This window comes from Ornithorhynchus anatinus, chromosome 1 (assembly GCF_004115215.2).
Source record: "Ornithorhynchus anatinus isolate Pmale09 chromosome 1, mOrnAna1.pri.v4, whole genome shotgun sequence".
Classification (NCBI taxonomy): Eukaryota; Metazoa; Chordata; class Mammalia; order Monotremata; family Ornithorhynchidae; genus Ornithorhynchus; species Ornithorhynchus anatinus.
In genome coordinates this window covers 81,801,620-81,815,138 of record NC_041728.1, presented here as the reverse complement: position 1 = coordinate 81,815,138, position 13,519 = coordinate 81,801,620, and the positions used below count along the sequence as shown (strand labels likewise).

Here is a 13,519-nt window from a genome sequence, read left to right as displayed (position 1 = left end):
CCTATTTAAACTGTGGGACAGGGACTGTGTGACCTGATTAACTTATATTGGGGAAGAAGCGTGGCTCAGTGGAAAGAGCCTGGGCTTCGGAGTCAGATCATGGGTTTGAATCCCACCTATGCCACTTGTCAGCTGTGTGACTGTGGGCAAGTCACTTCACTTCTCTGTGCTTCAGTTCCCTCATCTGTAAAATGGGGATGAAGACTGTGAACCCCAGTGCTTAGAACAGTAGTGATCATGTAGTAAGCACTTAAATACTATTTTTTTTTTTTTTTTTTTAAAAAAGCAACTGGTGGTGTACCAAGAGCTGGTTAGAAATTTTCTTTTTTTCCTCTTTACCTTTCTTTCCTAGGCATTATGTCAAACCACATTGCTGTCTGTGTGTGGCATCTTAGCTATTTTAAACAAACAAAAGATACTGTAAAAATCACTCATGCAAATAAGTTAGGAAAGCTCTCTGCTCAGACTATTCAAATTCAAGGCATGGCAAAACAAAAGCTGTTCCATTTACTCTCTGACAGCAAGAAATGTTATATAGTACTCAGTTCAGCCAACTCCCAGGAAGCGTTTCTGGGTTGGTGCTGCCTAAGAGAGAGCGCTTCCGCTTCACAGTGCCTCCGGGCCTCGAGGATGCCAGTGCAGAGGGACTTCACATGCCGTCCCATGGGCTCCCGGCATGGGCCAGGCCTTCTGCAGGCATTCAGTGCCCTGACCCAGCTCAGAGGACAGGACTTCTCTCCCTTTTCATTTGGGCCCTCCCCAATCCTCCTGTTTTCCCTTACCATCCCCAGCTGAACCCTACCACAAAAGGAAAAAAGCAGCCTGTCCGGCATTAGGTCAGGCCGCCGTGCTCACTGGAGTGAAACAATGATGTTCCAAGGTCAAAATAAGCAACCTTGATGTGAGACAATGATCTGGAATGTCACAGGGTGACCTTGGGGTCCTTGACGTTTGGTCTCTCTGCATCCCCTACACTCTTGCTGGAGCCTGTGATCTTCCCTTCTTGAATATGTTCCTCCCCCTGGGAAAGGAAGGCAGCATTGTTACCTTCCAAAATGTTTGTTATTGTTACACTTTAGTCGTCAAAGCACATAAGATGGTCAGTACCCAGTAAGCACTCAAATATGATTGAATGAATAATCCTGGGACTAAGGAGCTTTCTGTTGCCCCAATCAGTGACATTAACCAAGGGTTCCAGGGTTCCAGTCTCCCTAGAACATGCCAGAGGAGGCCAAGCCTCTGCTGAGCTATTTTTTGTTGGGCTCCCTCACCGGGCTGAAACCCTCCAGAAGCCAAGCAAGAGGCAGAACAGCAGTTGTCAGAGGTGGTGGGCAGTGAGCAGGGCAAGTGCTCCCACTGAGCCCTCCCTCTCTTCTGTCCCCTTTCCCTCTCACCCCCCGTAACCTGCTAGCTCCCCAGAGTTTCCGCTCTGCCAGGCAAGATGCAACTGCTCAGCTCTGGGAGCACAGATCCTGAGGGATTGGGGGCAACAGAAGCAAGAGCAGTTTTCCCCTCTCTTTTGATCTAACTTGGTCCATTCTCCCTGTTCTGCTCTGGCCCTGGTTTAGTATTTTTTCCTTGCATTTGAATGGAAGTGTTATGGGTAGGGAGTATGAAGGAGGGCAGCGGGCTAAGAAGCAGGTAGAGAAAAGCAATATAACCTAATGGAAAGAACAAGAACTACTCTAAGAGGGTGGTGCATTTTCTTTTTTTTTTTGCTTTGGCATGTTATTTAGGGAAAAATCCTTCAAGATGATATCAGACAGCATTCTTAAATGTCTCCTACCTTGAATTAAAATAGTTTAGTGTTAAGAAAGCATTCTTTTATTTAAAAATAAAATAAATCCCCTGGCACTGGAGCTCCCCGGTTTGTACATATGTCTGGTTGAGGTGAGAGAAGACTTTTTTTTTTTAAATTTAAAAATAAAATAAATCCTTTTGGTGTTGTAGCTCCCACATCTTTGGATATGACTGGCTAGGGGAAGTGGTCGACAGTCTTTTTATTTAAAAATAAATCCCCCCCCCTGCCCCCCAGTGCTAGAAAGCCTGACATCTAGAGCAGGAGCAGTGGAACTTGGGAGGAGGAAGGAGCAAAACAAGTGACTTTGGGATAGCAAAATGAATTTGTCTGTCTCTCCATTTTTCCCAATATTGTTTTGGTATTGGAGCTGATATGTTCTATCCCTTCTAGCACTTATTGCCATAGGGGAGAGAGCACACCTTAACAGCTGCCTGAGCTCCTGGTGTGCATGCTTCAAAGTCCAAGTATGGCATGAGGTGGAAATACTTCCATCTAGGGCATTCTTTCCTAAATTCCCTATTGTACAGACATGTCTAATGCTTTCTGTTCATTTTTATACATGGTTGTCCTTCATATGCAAAGAAAAGAATACTGATGGGGATGTTACTTTGGTAATCTTTCATTTATTCAATTGTATTTATTGAGCGCTTTCTGTGTGCAGAGCACTGTTCTAAGCGCTTACAAGTACAAATGCTACATGTAGTCTTCTAGACTGTGAGCCCATTATGGGCAGGGATTGTCTCTCTTTGTTGCTGAATTGTACTTTCCAAGTGCTTAGTACAGTGCTCTGCACACAGTAAGTGCTCAATAAGTACTTTTGAATGAATGAGTTGAGGAGCTTTTGGAGCTGCCCTGTTCTCCTGGAATTCTACTAATATTTTTAAGGGCTTCCAGGATCTCAACCCACCTGAGCCTATAAAGATCTAATAGAAGCAAGATTCTGACTTTTTTGTTTTTTCCGTTTGGTTATATTTACTGAGTACTAACTCTGTGCCGAGCACTATATTAAGCCCTGGAGAGCGGAGAATGTAACAGAGTTGGTAGACATGTTCCTTGTCCTCCCAAAGCTTAAAGTTCAGAGGATGAGCTTGGTAACTAGATTGGAAAGGTGCATTTAAGCAGGACTTAATTTGACTTTTCAGTACTGTATGTATGAAGTCTTAATCGTGGAATGGTAGCAGTATTTTTCAGTATTGCTTATTTGAAAAGTTGTGTATGTCACTGTGAAAATTCCATACATCTCTTCCTGAGATTGAGACTAAAGTTACAATTGAGGGATCGAGTAGGTTATGAAGTACTGCCATGTCCTTCAAAGTAATAATAATAATGTTGGTATTTGTTAAGTGCTTACTATGTGCAGAGCACTGTTCTAAGCGCTGGGGTAAACACAGGGGAATCAGGTTGTCCCACGTGGGGCTCACAGTCTTAATCCCATTTTACAGATGAGGGAACTGAGGCACAGAGAAGTGAAGTGACTTGCCCACAGTCACACAGCTGACAAGTGGCAGAGCTGGGATTCGAACTCATGAGCCCTGACTCCAAAGCCCGTGCTCTTTCCACTGCGCCACGCTGCTTCTCTTAATAAAAATGTTGGTATTTGTTAAGCGCTTACTATGTGCAGAGCACTGTTCTAAGCGCTGGGGGTAAACACAGGGGAATCAGGTTGTCCCAGGTGGGGCTCACAGTCAATCCCCATTTTACAGATGAGGGAACTGAGGCACAGAGAAGTTAAATGACTTGCCCACAGTCACACAGCTGACAAGTGGCAGAGCTGGGATTCGAACTCATGAGCCCTGACTCCAAAGCCCGTGCTCTTTCCACTGCGTTTCTTTTCAGCAAGTACAAGTTAAACTGTGCTTGTGGAAACTTTATCTGCCAATAGTTATATAGAAATAAGTTTGGGAGCAATTTCATTAATTTGAGGTACTTAGTGTATAAAAATCATCCCTAACTCTTGAAAGTTTTATCTTCCTTATACTAAGCAGAGAACTGAGCACATCAAAGCAGGCATAGCACTAGGTCCAGTTGTGCTTTGTTTCAAAGCATTCTTAAACTAATTTATCCCAGAATATTGCTTATTGCTGTTGAGAATTAACTCATCAGTTCACCTGTATCATTAGTTTTTATTTTTTAATAGTAAAATGCAATAAAGCACTTTATTTCCTTTTTGTAAGACTGATCAGTTCCTAATGGTGAAACCTTTACCTAATGCATGAACAGCCCAAGGAGAGCTGTAAGAATTTCATAAGGCCTGGCATCATCATCATCATACTAATTATAATTATGGTATTAAGTGCTTACTATCCTCCAAGCACTGCTCTGAGCACTGGGGTAGATAGAAGGTAATTAGATGGGATACAGACCCTCTCCAACAATGGGGCTTACAGTCTTAATCCCCATTTTACAGGTGAAATAACTGAGCCAGAGAGAAGTTAAGTGACTTGCCGAAGATCACACAGCAGTCAAGTGGCAGTGAGAATTAGAACCCATATCCTCTGACAACCAAGCCCATGCTGTTACCACTAGACCATGCTGCTTCCTGGCATTTGTTTGGAATGTCATTTCCTTGTAGGAATGTGGTAGCTAGCGTGAAGCAACACTTTTGATTCTCTTGTTCTTAGTAAAGTTAAAAAAAATAAAGCCTGGATTAATTTAATTAACCATTGTTTATATTACAATTTAGAACACTTTTAAACAAAGTAAGTTTGAATTCTTTTCTAAAGTAGTCCTATTTAATATACAGTGATAAACATTCAGCAATTACTTGCTAAACAATCTTTCTACTATTGAGAGACTTCCATTAAAAGACAGTCTGAAGCAGATGTGCCCTTGGAAGATATGTAGTTGTATTAAGAAATTTGACTGAAAGATGCTATAGTTTTCTGGGTTTTTTTTCCATAGTGTTTTTGGTATTCTGTGATGTTTTTGAAAGTATTTTAAGGAATTAATCTTATGACCACTGACTTCTTTTTTTTTCTTCTACAGCTTTATATTCCATAATATTGTTTTGTGTGTTTTTGTGGATCCCTTTTGTCTACTTCTATTATGAAGAAAGGGATGAAGATGATGCTAGCAAATGCACTGTAAGTACCCTTATTGTACTTAATAATAGTAGCAGCTTGAGAGAAGCAGCATGGCTCAGTGGAAAGAACCTGGGCTTGGGAGTCAGTGGTCATGGGTTTGAATCCTGACTCTACCACTTGTCAGCTGTGTGACTTTGGGCAATTCACTTTACTTCTCTGGGCCTTAGTTTCCTCATCTGTAAAATGGGGATTAAGACTGTGAGCCCCACCTGGGACAACCTGATCACCTTGTAGCCCCCTAGCACTTAATACAGTGCTTTGCACATAGTAACTGCTTCACAAATATCATCATTATTATTATTATTATATTTAGTGCTTACTGTGTGACCACTATTCCAAGTTCTGGGTAGATGAAAGCTAATCAGATCAAACACCATTTGTTTCCCATATGGGGCTCAGTCTAAGGTGGAGAGAAAGATGTTTCACCCCTGTTTTACACATGAGGAAACCAAGGCATAGAAAAGTTAAATGATTTGCCCAAGTTCACCTACCACACAAGTGGTAGAACTGTGGTTAGAAGCCCAGGTCCCCTGACTTCAGTTTTCACCTTATATCCTTCCTACCACTCCTTTCCAAAAACCTGGTCATCTACCTTTACTTCCTCCCCTACCTCTCTCCTGGAACACTTATGATCTGGGTTCCATCTCCTCCACTCCACAGAAATAGCCTTCTTGAAGGTCACCACTCACCTCTGTCTTGCCAGTTCCGATGCCCACTATTCCATCTTAATCCTCCTCAACCTCTCTGCTACCTTCAATACTGTCCACCCTCTTCTAGAAACTTTATCCAACCTTGGATTCACTGACACTTTTCTCTGTTCTTATCTCTCTGACTGCTCCTTCTCAGTCTTTTTCAGTCTCCTTTCCCTCCCCAACTGTGGGGAGTCCCTCAAGGGCTCAGTTGTGGGTTCTTTTATTCTCTTTTTATACCCACTTGTTTTCATAACTCTCATCTCTATGTGGGTCACTCCAAAATGTACATCTTTGGGCCTGATCTTTCTCCTTCTCTGCAGTCTCATATTCCCTCTTATCTTCGGGACATCTCTACTTGGATGTCCCACTGACACCTGACACTTAATATGTACAAAACTGAACTCTTTATCTTCCCACTGAAACCCTGTCCTCCCCATTACTGTAGACAGCACCACTGTCGTCTCTGTCTCACAGCACATAACCTTTAGCATTATCCTTGACTCGTCATTTCAAAGCAAACATTCAATTTCATGAAATCCTGTTCAACCTTCACATCTCTAGAATTGACTCTTTCCACCTAAAACTGCTACCATGATATCCAAGCACTCATCATTTTCCCACCTTGACTACTGCATCAGCCTCATCACTGACCTCCCAGCATTTTATCTCTTCCCTCTTCAATCAAGCAGTTGAATTTATTGACCATTTACTATGTGCAGAGCACTGTATTAAGTTTGGAATATATATGCAGTACTTCATTCTCTACCCAGATCATTGTTCTGAAAAACTGCATGCTTCCTCACTCCTCAAAAACCTTCAGTGGTTGCCCATCCACCTCCCAAATCAAACTAACTCCTTACCATTGGTTTGCTTAGTACAGTGCCAGGCACATAGTAAGAGCTTATCAAGTGCCATCGTTATTAAAGGCAGTCAGGTCTCTCTCTTAATGTATCTACCCTGATTTTACCCCAACCCAACCAGCTCCCTCCACTCTAACACCAACCTACTTTTTCAGCTTGATATCCTCTATCCTGCCGCTGATCCCTTGCCCACATCTTCTCAGGCCTTGAGCTACCTCTCCTTCTATATCTGACTATCCACCACTCATACCGCCTTCAAATCCCTCCTAAAATTGCATCTCTTCTAAGGGGCCTTGTCAGACCTAAGTCCTTTATTTTCCCCTATTCACCCTCCAGTCTTTGTCGACAATGAATTTGGATGTATATCCCTTCATTACCTTGATACTGACCCAGCCCGACAATATGTAAATATTCATGTATTCTACTATTTTCCTTGACTCTTATCTCTTAATGCTTGTTTACCCTTGTAGACTATAAGTGCCTTTTGGGCAGGGATCACTTCTACCAACTCTGTTATATTGTGCTTAGCATACTAGCACTGCACACTAAGTGCTCAAATACCACTGATTGACTTAATTCAAACATGTTGGAACATCTTTTTGTGTAGCTTGTTGAGGAACAGGTTATGCTCAAAGTTGAGTATAGATCCACAGTATGAATCTCCATATTATATGATCATAGGGGAACAAAATCTGATGCTGCAATAGGTTTAAAGTATTGAGTGCTTACTGTGGGCAGAGCACATTACTAAGCCCTCAGGAATGTTAAATACAATAAAGTTGGTAGAGTCCTGTATGCCCTTCATACTGGCAAGGCAGCATAACATTTGCTTTGTCTCTTTATGATAAGATATGGGGATGCTTTTATTTTTCTCCAATTCACATTTTGAGTTTTCTCCCCCAACCTCCATCCCTTATATTTTACCTTTCAGTAGATAGGATGTTCATCATTTTTTTTTAAAATTCCCCTTTAGCGATGAAATTTTTCATATGTGGAGGGCAGTTCAAGAATGTAATGTCGTAAGCAATTGGTGTGCTTTTGTAACATAGTGAATTTGCCTGAAATACTTTTGGTGATGTTGATTTCCATCTATTATCTGTTTATCAAATGCAGCAAGTTAAGACTGCCCTCAAATACACCTTGGGATTTGCTGTGGTTTGTTCTCTACTTCTGCTGGTTGGGTAAGTCTTGATTTAATTTGGGTTCATCTTGATTGGAGGGAGTATGTGTGCTCTTGTGCTCTTCAGACAATCTAATGTAGTATTGGACTGTTAATTGCCACAGACCTTCCTGGTCTACGGCATTCGGGGTGAGTGTTCTGAGGTTGTAGGAAGAACATGAGACTGAGTCAACTCAATACAATGGGCACTTGTTCTTCTTCAAATGCTGTCAAGTTGTTTCTGACCCATAGTGACTCAGTGGACATCCCCTGTTAAGAACATCCCATGTTCTGTCATAAAGTTGTTTTGGTAGTGTATCCATAGTTTTCTTGGTAAAGATATGGAAGTGGTTTACCATTGGCTTCTTCCACACAGTAAAAACTTCTCTGCCATTATCTTTAAACAACATTTTGATCACTTGGTTATTCCCCTTTGACGCTTTCCCATACTGCTGCTTCCCAGAACTGGTGAATCAACTTTGATGCTTGGGCTTAGACTTTTCCATTATGAATAACCCTATATGGCATAGCTCTAAGCTTTGTCAGTGTACGCAAACTCTCCTGTCATAAAGCAGCGATTCATAGGAGGAGATAATGGGCATAGTAAACTGTGAGACATAGGCCTTCTGTACATTCATAAAGTATAGGTAAGATTAATTCTTTGGAGAAGACACTTATGCTAGGAAAAGTCCAGGGAAAACATGGAAGAGGCAGACCAGCAGCTAGATGGATAGAGACCATAACGATGTTGAACGAACCTTTAGAAAGGTTGTGGATTATGGCAGAGGATAGGATGTTCTGGAGAAAGTTGGTATTTAAGTGCTTACTATGTGCCGAGCACTGTTCTGAGCGCTGGGGTATTCATTCATTCAATAGTATTTATTGAGCGCTTACTATGTGCAGAGCACTGTACTAAGCGCTTGGGATGAACAAGTCGGCAACAGATAGAGACAGTCCCTGCCGTTTGACGGGCTTACAGTCTAATCGGGGGAGATGGACAGACAAGAACAATGGCAATAAATAGAGTCGAGGGGAAGAACATCTCGTAAAAACACAGGGGAATCAGGTTGTCCTATGTGGGGTTCACAGTCTTAATCCCAATTTTACAGATGAGGTAACTGAGGCACTGAGAAGGTAAGTGACTTGCCCAAAGTCACACAGCTGACAAGTGGCCGAGCCTGGATTCGAACCCATGACTTCTGGCTCCAAAGCCCGTGCTCTTTCCACTGAGCCACGCTGCTATGTTCATGGAGTCGCTATGAGTTGGAAACAACTGTCATAATAATAATAATAAGCTAATAGATCCCATAGTCTAATAAAATGAGAATGAGAAGCAGCGTGGCTCAGTGGAAAGAGCCCGGGCTTGGGAGTCAGAGGTCATGGGTTTGAATGCCGGCTCTGCCACTTGTCAGCTGTGTGACTGTGGGCAAGTCACTTCACTTCTCTGGGCCTCAGTTCCCTCATCTGTAAAACAGGGATTAACTGTGAGCCTCACGTGGGACAACCTGATTACCCTGTATCTCCCCCAGCGCTTAGAACAGTGCTCTGCACATAGTAAGCGCTTACCAAATGCCAACATTATTATAAAATAAAATCTCATCAGTGGCGAAGGAAGCCTATATAACATACACACAGAAAAGATGAAAAGCAGATAGGGATATGTAGAAAGAGCAAGTGTTTAGTATTTTGGCACAAGTGAATAGCATTTACTGTTTTGACTGGAAATATTTAACTAGGAATGTAAAATGCATCAATCAGAGTATTTTTTAAACACTTAACTGTGTGCAGAACACTTTCCTAAGTGCCGAGTACAGTAAGGTAGGTAGCTGTTTCCTACATACAGGGAACTTTGTCTAGAGAAGGAGAAAAGCAACAATGTGAAATACGATGGGATGATTACATATGGCCACATGACAAGTAGTGGTGTGAGTATCGTAATGCTTAAAGGAGACAGTGCATAAGTGACACAAAAGGAAGGGTCAGGGAAAGCCTTTTGGAGGAGTTTTGGTTTTAGTGCAGCTTGGATAATGGGGAAAGTGGTTTTGTTGGAGGGAGAGAGAGTTCCAGGCCAAAGGGAGCATTTGGGTAAGTAAGTCATTGGTGGCTAGTTACAAGATATAATGAGTAGGTTGGCATTAGAGGAGTGAAGAGTGTGGATTGGGTTGTAATAAGAGATCAGTGAGTTTTTAGGGAGGATGAGGAGAGCTGACTACTTTAGAGCTGATGGTAAGGAGTTTCTCTGAGTGACTGGGCAAAGCTTGGATGTTTTTAAGAGTGGGAACAGGGGGACTTGATCTTTTTTTTTTTTTTTTTTTTTTTTTTTTAAAAATCTGGATAGCAGATTGAGGTATGGAGAGAAACAGGAGGCAGGGAGGTTAGCTAGGAGGCAGATGTATTAGTCAAGAAGGTATATGAGTGCTTGGATGTTAAAGGCCCTAGGACTCTAAGAGTTCCTTGATGTTAAAAGAGCATGGAGGAATAGAACACTCTCACTTACCAATCACTATACTTATGATATGCAGAGCAGTGCTCTAAGCATTTGGGAGAATAAAATATAACAGTTGGTAGGTTCCTTCCAACAAGAAACTTGCAGCCTAGAGGGAAGTCAAATATTGAGTTAGTGATATGTACACAGGTTCTGTGGGATGACTATCAGGTGCTGAAAGGATATAGATTCAAGTGCGTATAGGCAGTGCAGAAGGGAAGGGGAGTAGGGAGAGCTTAATTGGAGAAGGCCTCTTGGAGATGTGATTTTAATAAGGCTTTGAATCAATGGTTTGAATAATAGTAACTATGGTATCTTAAGCAATTACTGCATGCACCAATGGAGTCCAAGCAAACAGGGTTGGACACGATCCCTCTCCCACATAGGGCTCAGACTCAATCCCCAGTTTACAGATGAAGAAACTGAGACACAGAGAAGTGAAGTGACTTGCCGAAGGTCACACAGCAAAGTGTCAGAGCCAGGGTTAGAACCCATGCTCTTCTGATTTCCAGTCCTATGCTCTATCCACTATGCTATGCTGCTTCTCATGAGCAGCATGGCTCATGAATAGTTTTTGAGCACTGTGCTAAGCACTTGGGAGTGTACAGTATAACAGAGTAAATCACTTCATTCATGTTAAGTAATGGTTTTTGTTGATTAGGGTCATAATTATATAGCTGGAAGGCACAGTGTTGTTGACTTTACAAGTAATACTGATAATTAATATTTTAACTGGGTATTAAATTTTTCTTCTTGTACTGAATTTGCATTTGTAGAGCAAACATGTAGTTGAATGAAATCACTCATTTCAGTATTAGGATCAAAGATCTGTTAATGTTAGGCCTGCGTCCTTTTGCCTCAGATACTAGTTAAATTATAATACTAATTTTTTCTCTGAGTATTTTTGTTAATCCTTTCTTGGCACAAAACATGAATTAATATGAGTGTACCTGCCTCTTAACTTACTGAAAAATACTTCAGTATGGTATGGAAGTGGTCTGGTTCAAATTACATGGGGAAGGGACTTTGAGACATTCTTTTATTTTACAAAAGTACCGTATAGGAACATACTAAGAACTGGTCAAAAGGTAGCTTCATTTCCTCAAACTGCAAACTCACCCTTGCTGCTTGAAGCTACAAGGCATAGCTGCATAACTTGTCTCTGCCTTCTTATTTCCCCTCTTGAGAGCTCTTCATGACTAAAACTACTCCCACTGAGCTAGCTATTGAGGTCAGTTTGTCACCTATATTGGTAAATCCAGCCTCTGGCCCTTTGCTGATTTCAGGGATATTCCACCTCCCACCCTGCTCCTTTAGGTCACAGAAGAATTTGATGGAGCAAAGGTGTCTCTAGTGGAATGGAGACAGTAGCTAGAAAGGTGACTTAGAAAAAGAATTGTATTTTCAAAGCTCTGAACGTTAAGTAAAACTTAAGTGAAATGAAACTCGTCACCTGCTTCTGCATTAATGTAGATGTTTGGTGAAGAGGGTTTCCACGATTTCTATTAGGTTTCCGTTTTCTACCATGATGGCTTTATCCCTACAGCATTTAAGTAACCCCAATTGTTCCCGTACAGTTTCTTCTCTAGGGAAGAATTTAGCTTGCTGAAGATTAGGACGTCTCTCTATCCTTGGGGAGATAGGAGTGAGAAGAAGCCAATCCATTGGGCTGACAGATTTCTGTAATCTGTTATAATTCAGGGCAGAGGAAGTTTTAGTAATGGAAAAACAACAGATAAATCAAAAACAGGCCTCTTGAGCCCCACCTAGTCAGTGAAGCAGGATGTCCTTAGAAGCAGCCTTGGCTTAGTGGGTAAAAATATGGCCTGGGAGTCAAAGCACCTGGATTCTAAACTGGCTCTGCTGTGTATCTGCTGTATGACTTTGGGCAAGTCACTTAACTTCTCTGTGCCTCAGTTCTCTCATTTTCAGATGGATGATTCAATACCTGTTGTCCCTCCTACACAGATTGAGCGCCCCATATGGGACCTTATTGTCTTGTTAGTCTTGAATCTCCCCCTCCATTTGAGTATGGAGCTTTGCACAGTGTGTAACAAGTACCATATTTCTGTGGGAAAAGCTATACATTTTGGAGTTAATGTTTATTCATTCAGTCATATTTATTGAATGCTTAAGGTGTGTAGAGCACTGTACTAAATGCTTGGAAAGTACAATTCAACAATAGAGATAATCCCTGCCCACACAAGGTTTACAGTCTAGGAGGGAAGGCAAACATCAAAACAAGAAAATGCTTCAATATAAATAAATAGAATTATAGATATATACACATCAAAACAAGTAAACGGGCATAAAAATTTAAGATAATATTTAAGTGCTTAGTATGTGCTGAGCACTGTTCTAAGAGCTGGGGTAGATACAAGGTAAGCAGGTTATCCCATGTGGAACTGTCTTAATCCCCATTTTCCAGATGGGGTAACTGAGGCCCAGAGAAATGAAGTGGCTTTCCCAAGGCCACAGAGGAGAAAAGTGACGGAGCTGGGATTTGAACCCATGTCCTCTAACTCCCAAGCCCGGGATCTTTCCACTTAGTTTCGCTGCTTCTCAAAGAGCACCCCAAGTAAACTCCTGCTTTAGCATGTCAAGGTGCTTTATGGGATTTTTTTCTTAGATTAATGGCCCTGTTTTTAGATCCAGCCATACTGATCTGGAATAAAAAGAATTAATGAGTTAGGGGTAACTATGGTATTTAATGATTTCTATGAATTAAAGGCTAAAATAATTAGAATAAAAAATTAAGCAGATGAGATGTTTAAAACATCAAAGTCAGGCTCCCATTCTGCATTGGTCTTAAAGGAGACTGTAGGCCTTGGTCTGACATTAATCAGCTGTAGGGACACTAAACCTTTCAGACCATAAGAATGGAACTGATATGAGCAAGAAACTGAAGGGAGTTGGTCACACAGTAGGTTTTGGGCATCTTTATGCAGAACACTGTACTACGTATCTGGAAGTGCAGCAGAAGAGAATCTAATGGGAGGAAAATATAGGCAAACTGTTTCTTTACTGGCAGTGGAAGGAGGAGGGAAAGTGTAGATACAGCTGGTAATAGGCTGCAGTATGTGAGCAGAGTTTTGAAAGAAGGTAAGATCGCTCACGATAAGAATTTGTTTGCCTGGGCAAGCTTTGCCTAGAGTTTACTGTATTTTTATCAGATGACATTCCATGGGTATGCAAAAAATGGAAGTCACTGCGGGACAGGCTTCAAATCACTTTCTTTCTAAAACTATAGAATAGAAATATGTGTGGATTGTTTGTTTTCCCATCAGGGACCAGCTATGAGCATTCACTATCAGTCCATTTTAAATAAAATACCTTTTGAAGTTGAGGGCAGCACTCTGAGTCTTTCAAGTTTATACTGAGAAAGTAATATGGCATTCCCAGGCAAGTAAATACCTGATCATGGATTGGAAGATGAATA

At 41.5% G+C, this 13,519-nt stretch overlaps 1 protein-coding gene across 2 annotated transcripts in view; it reads left to right on the top strand.

The window, feature by feature from the left end:
- Positions 1-13,519, top strand: part of LMBRD1 (LMBR1 domain containing 1) — a 128,035-nt gene that overhangs the window by 16,938 nt on the left and 97,578 nt on the right. For both annotated transcript variants that reach the window (XM_029066607.2, XM_029066599.2), the window contains exons 4-5: positions 4,787-4,884; positions 7,550-7,617. In XM_029066607.2, the coding sequence (XP_028922440.1) occupies positions 4,787-4,884; positions 7,550-7,617 (166 nt within the window). The remainder of the gene's footprint in view (positions 1-4,786; positions 4,885-7,549; positions 7,618-13,519) is intronic.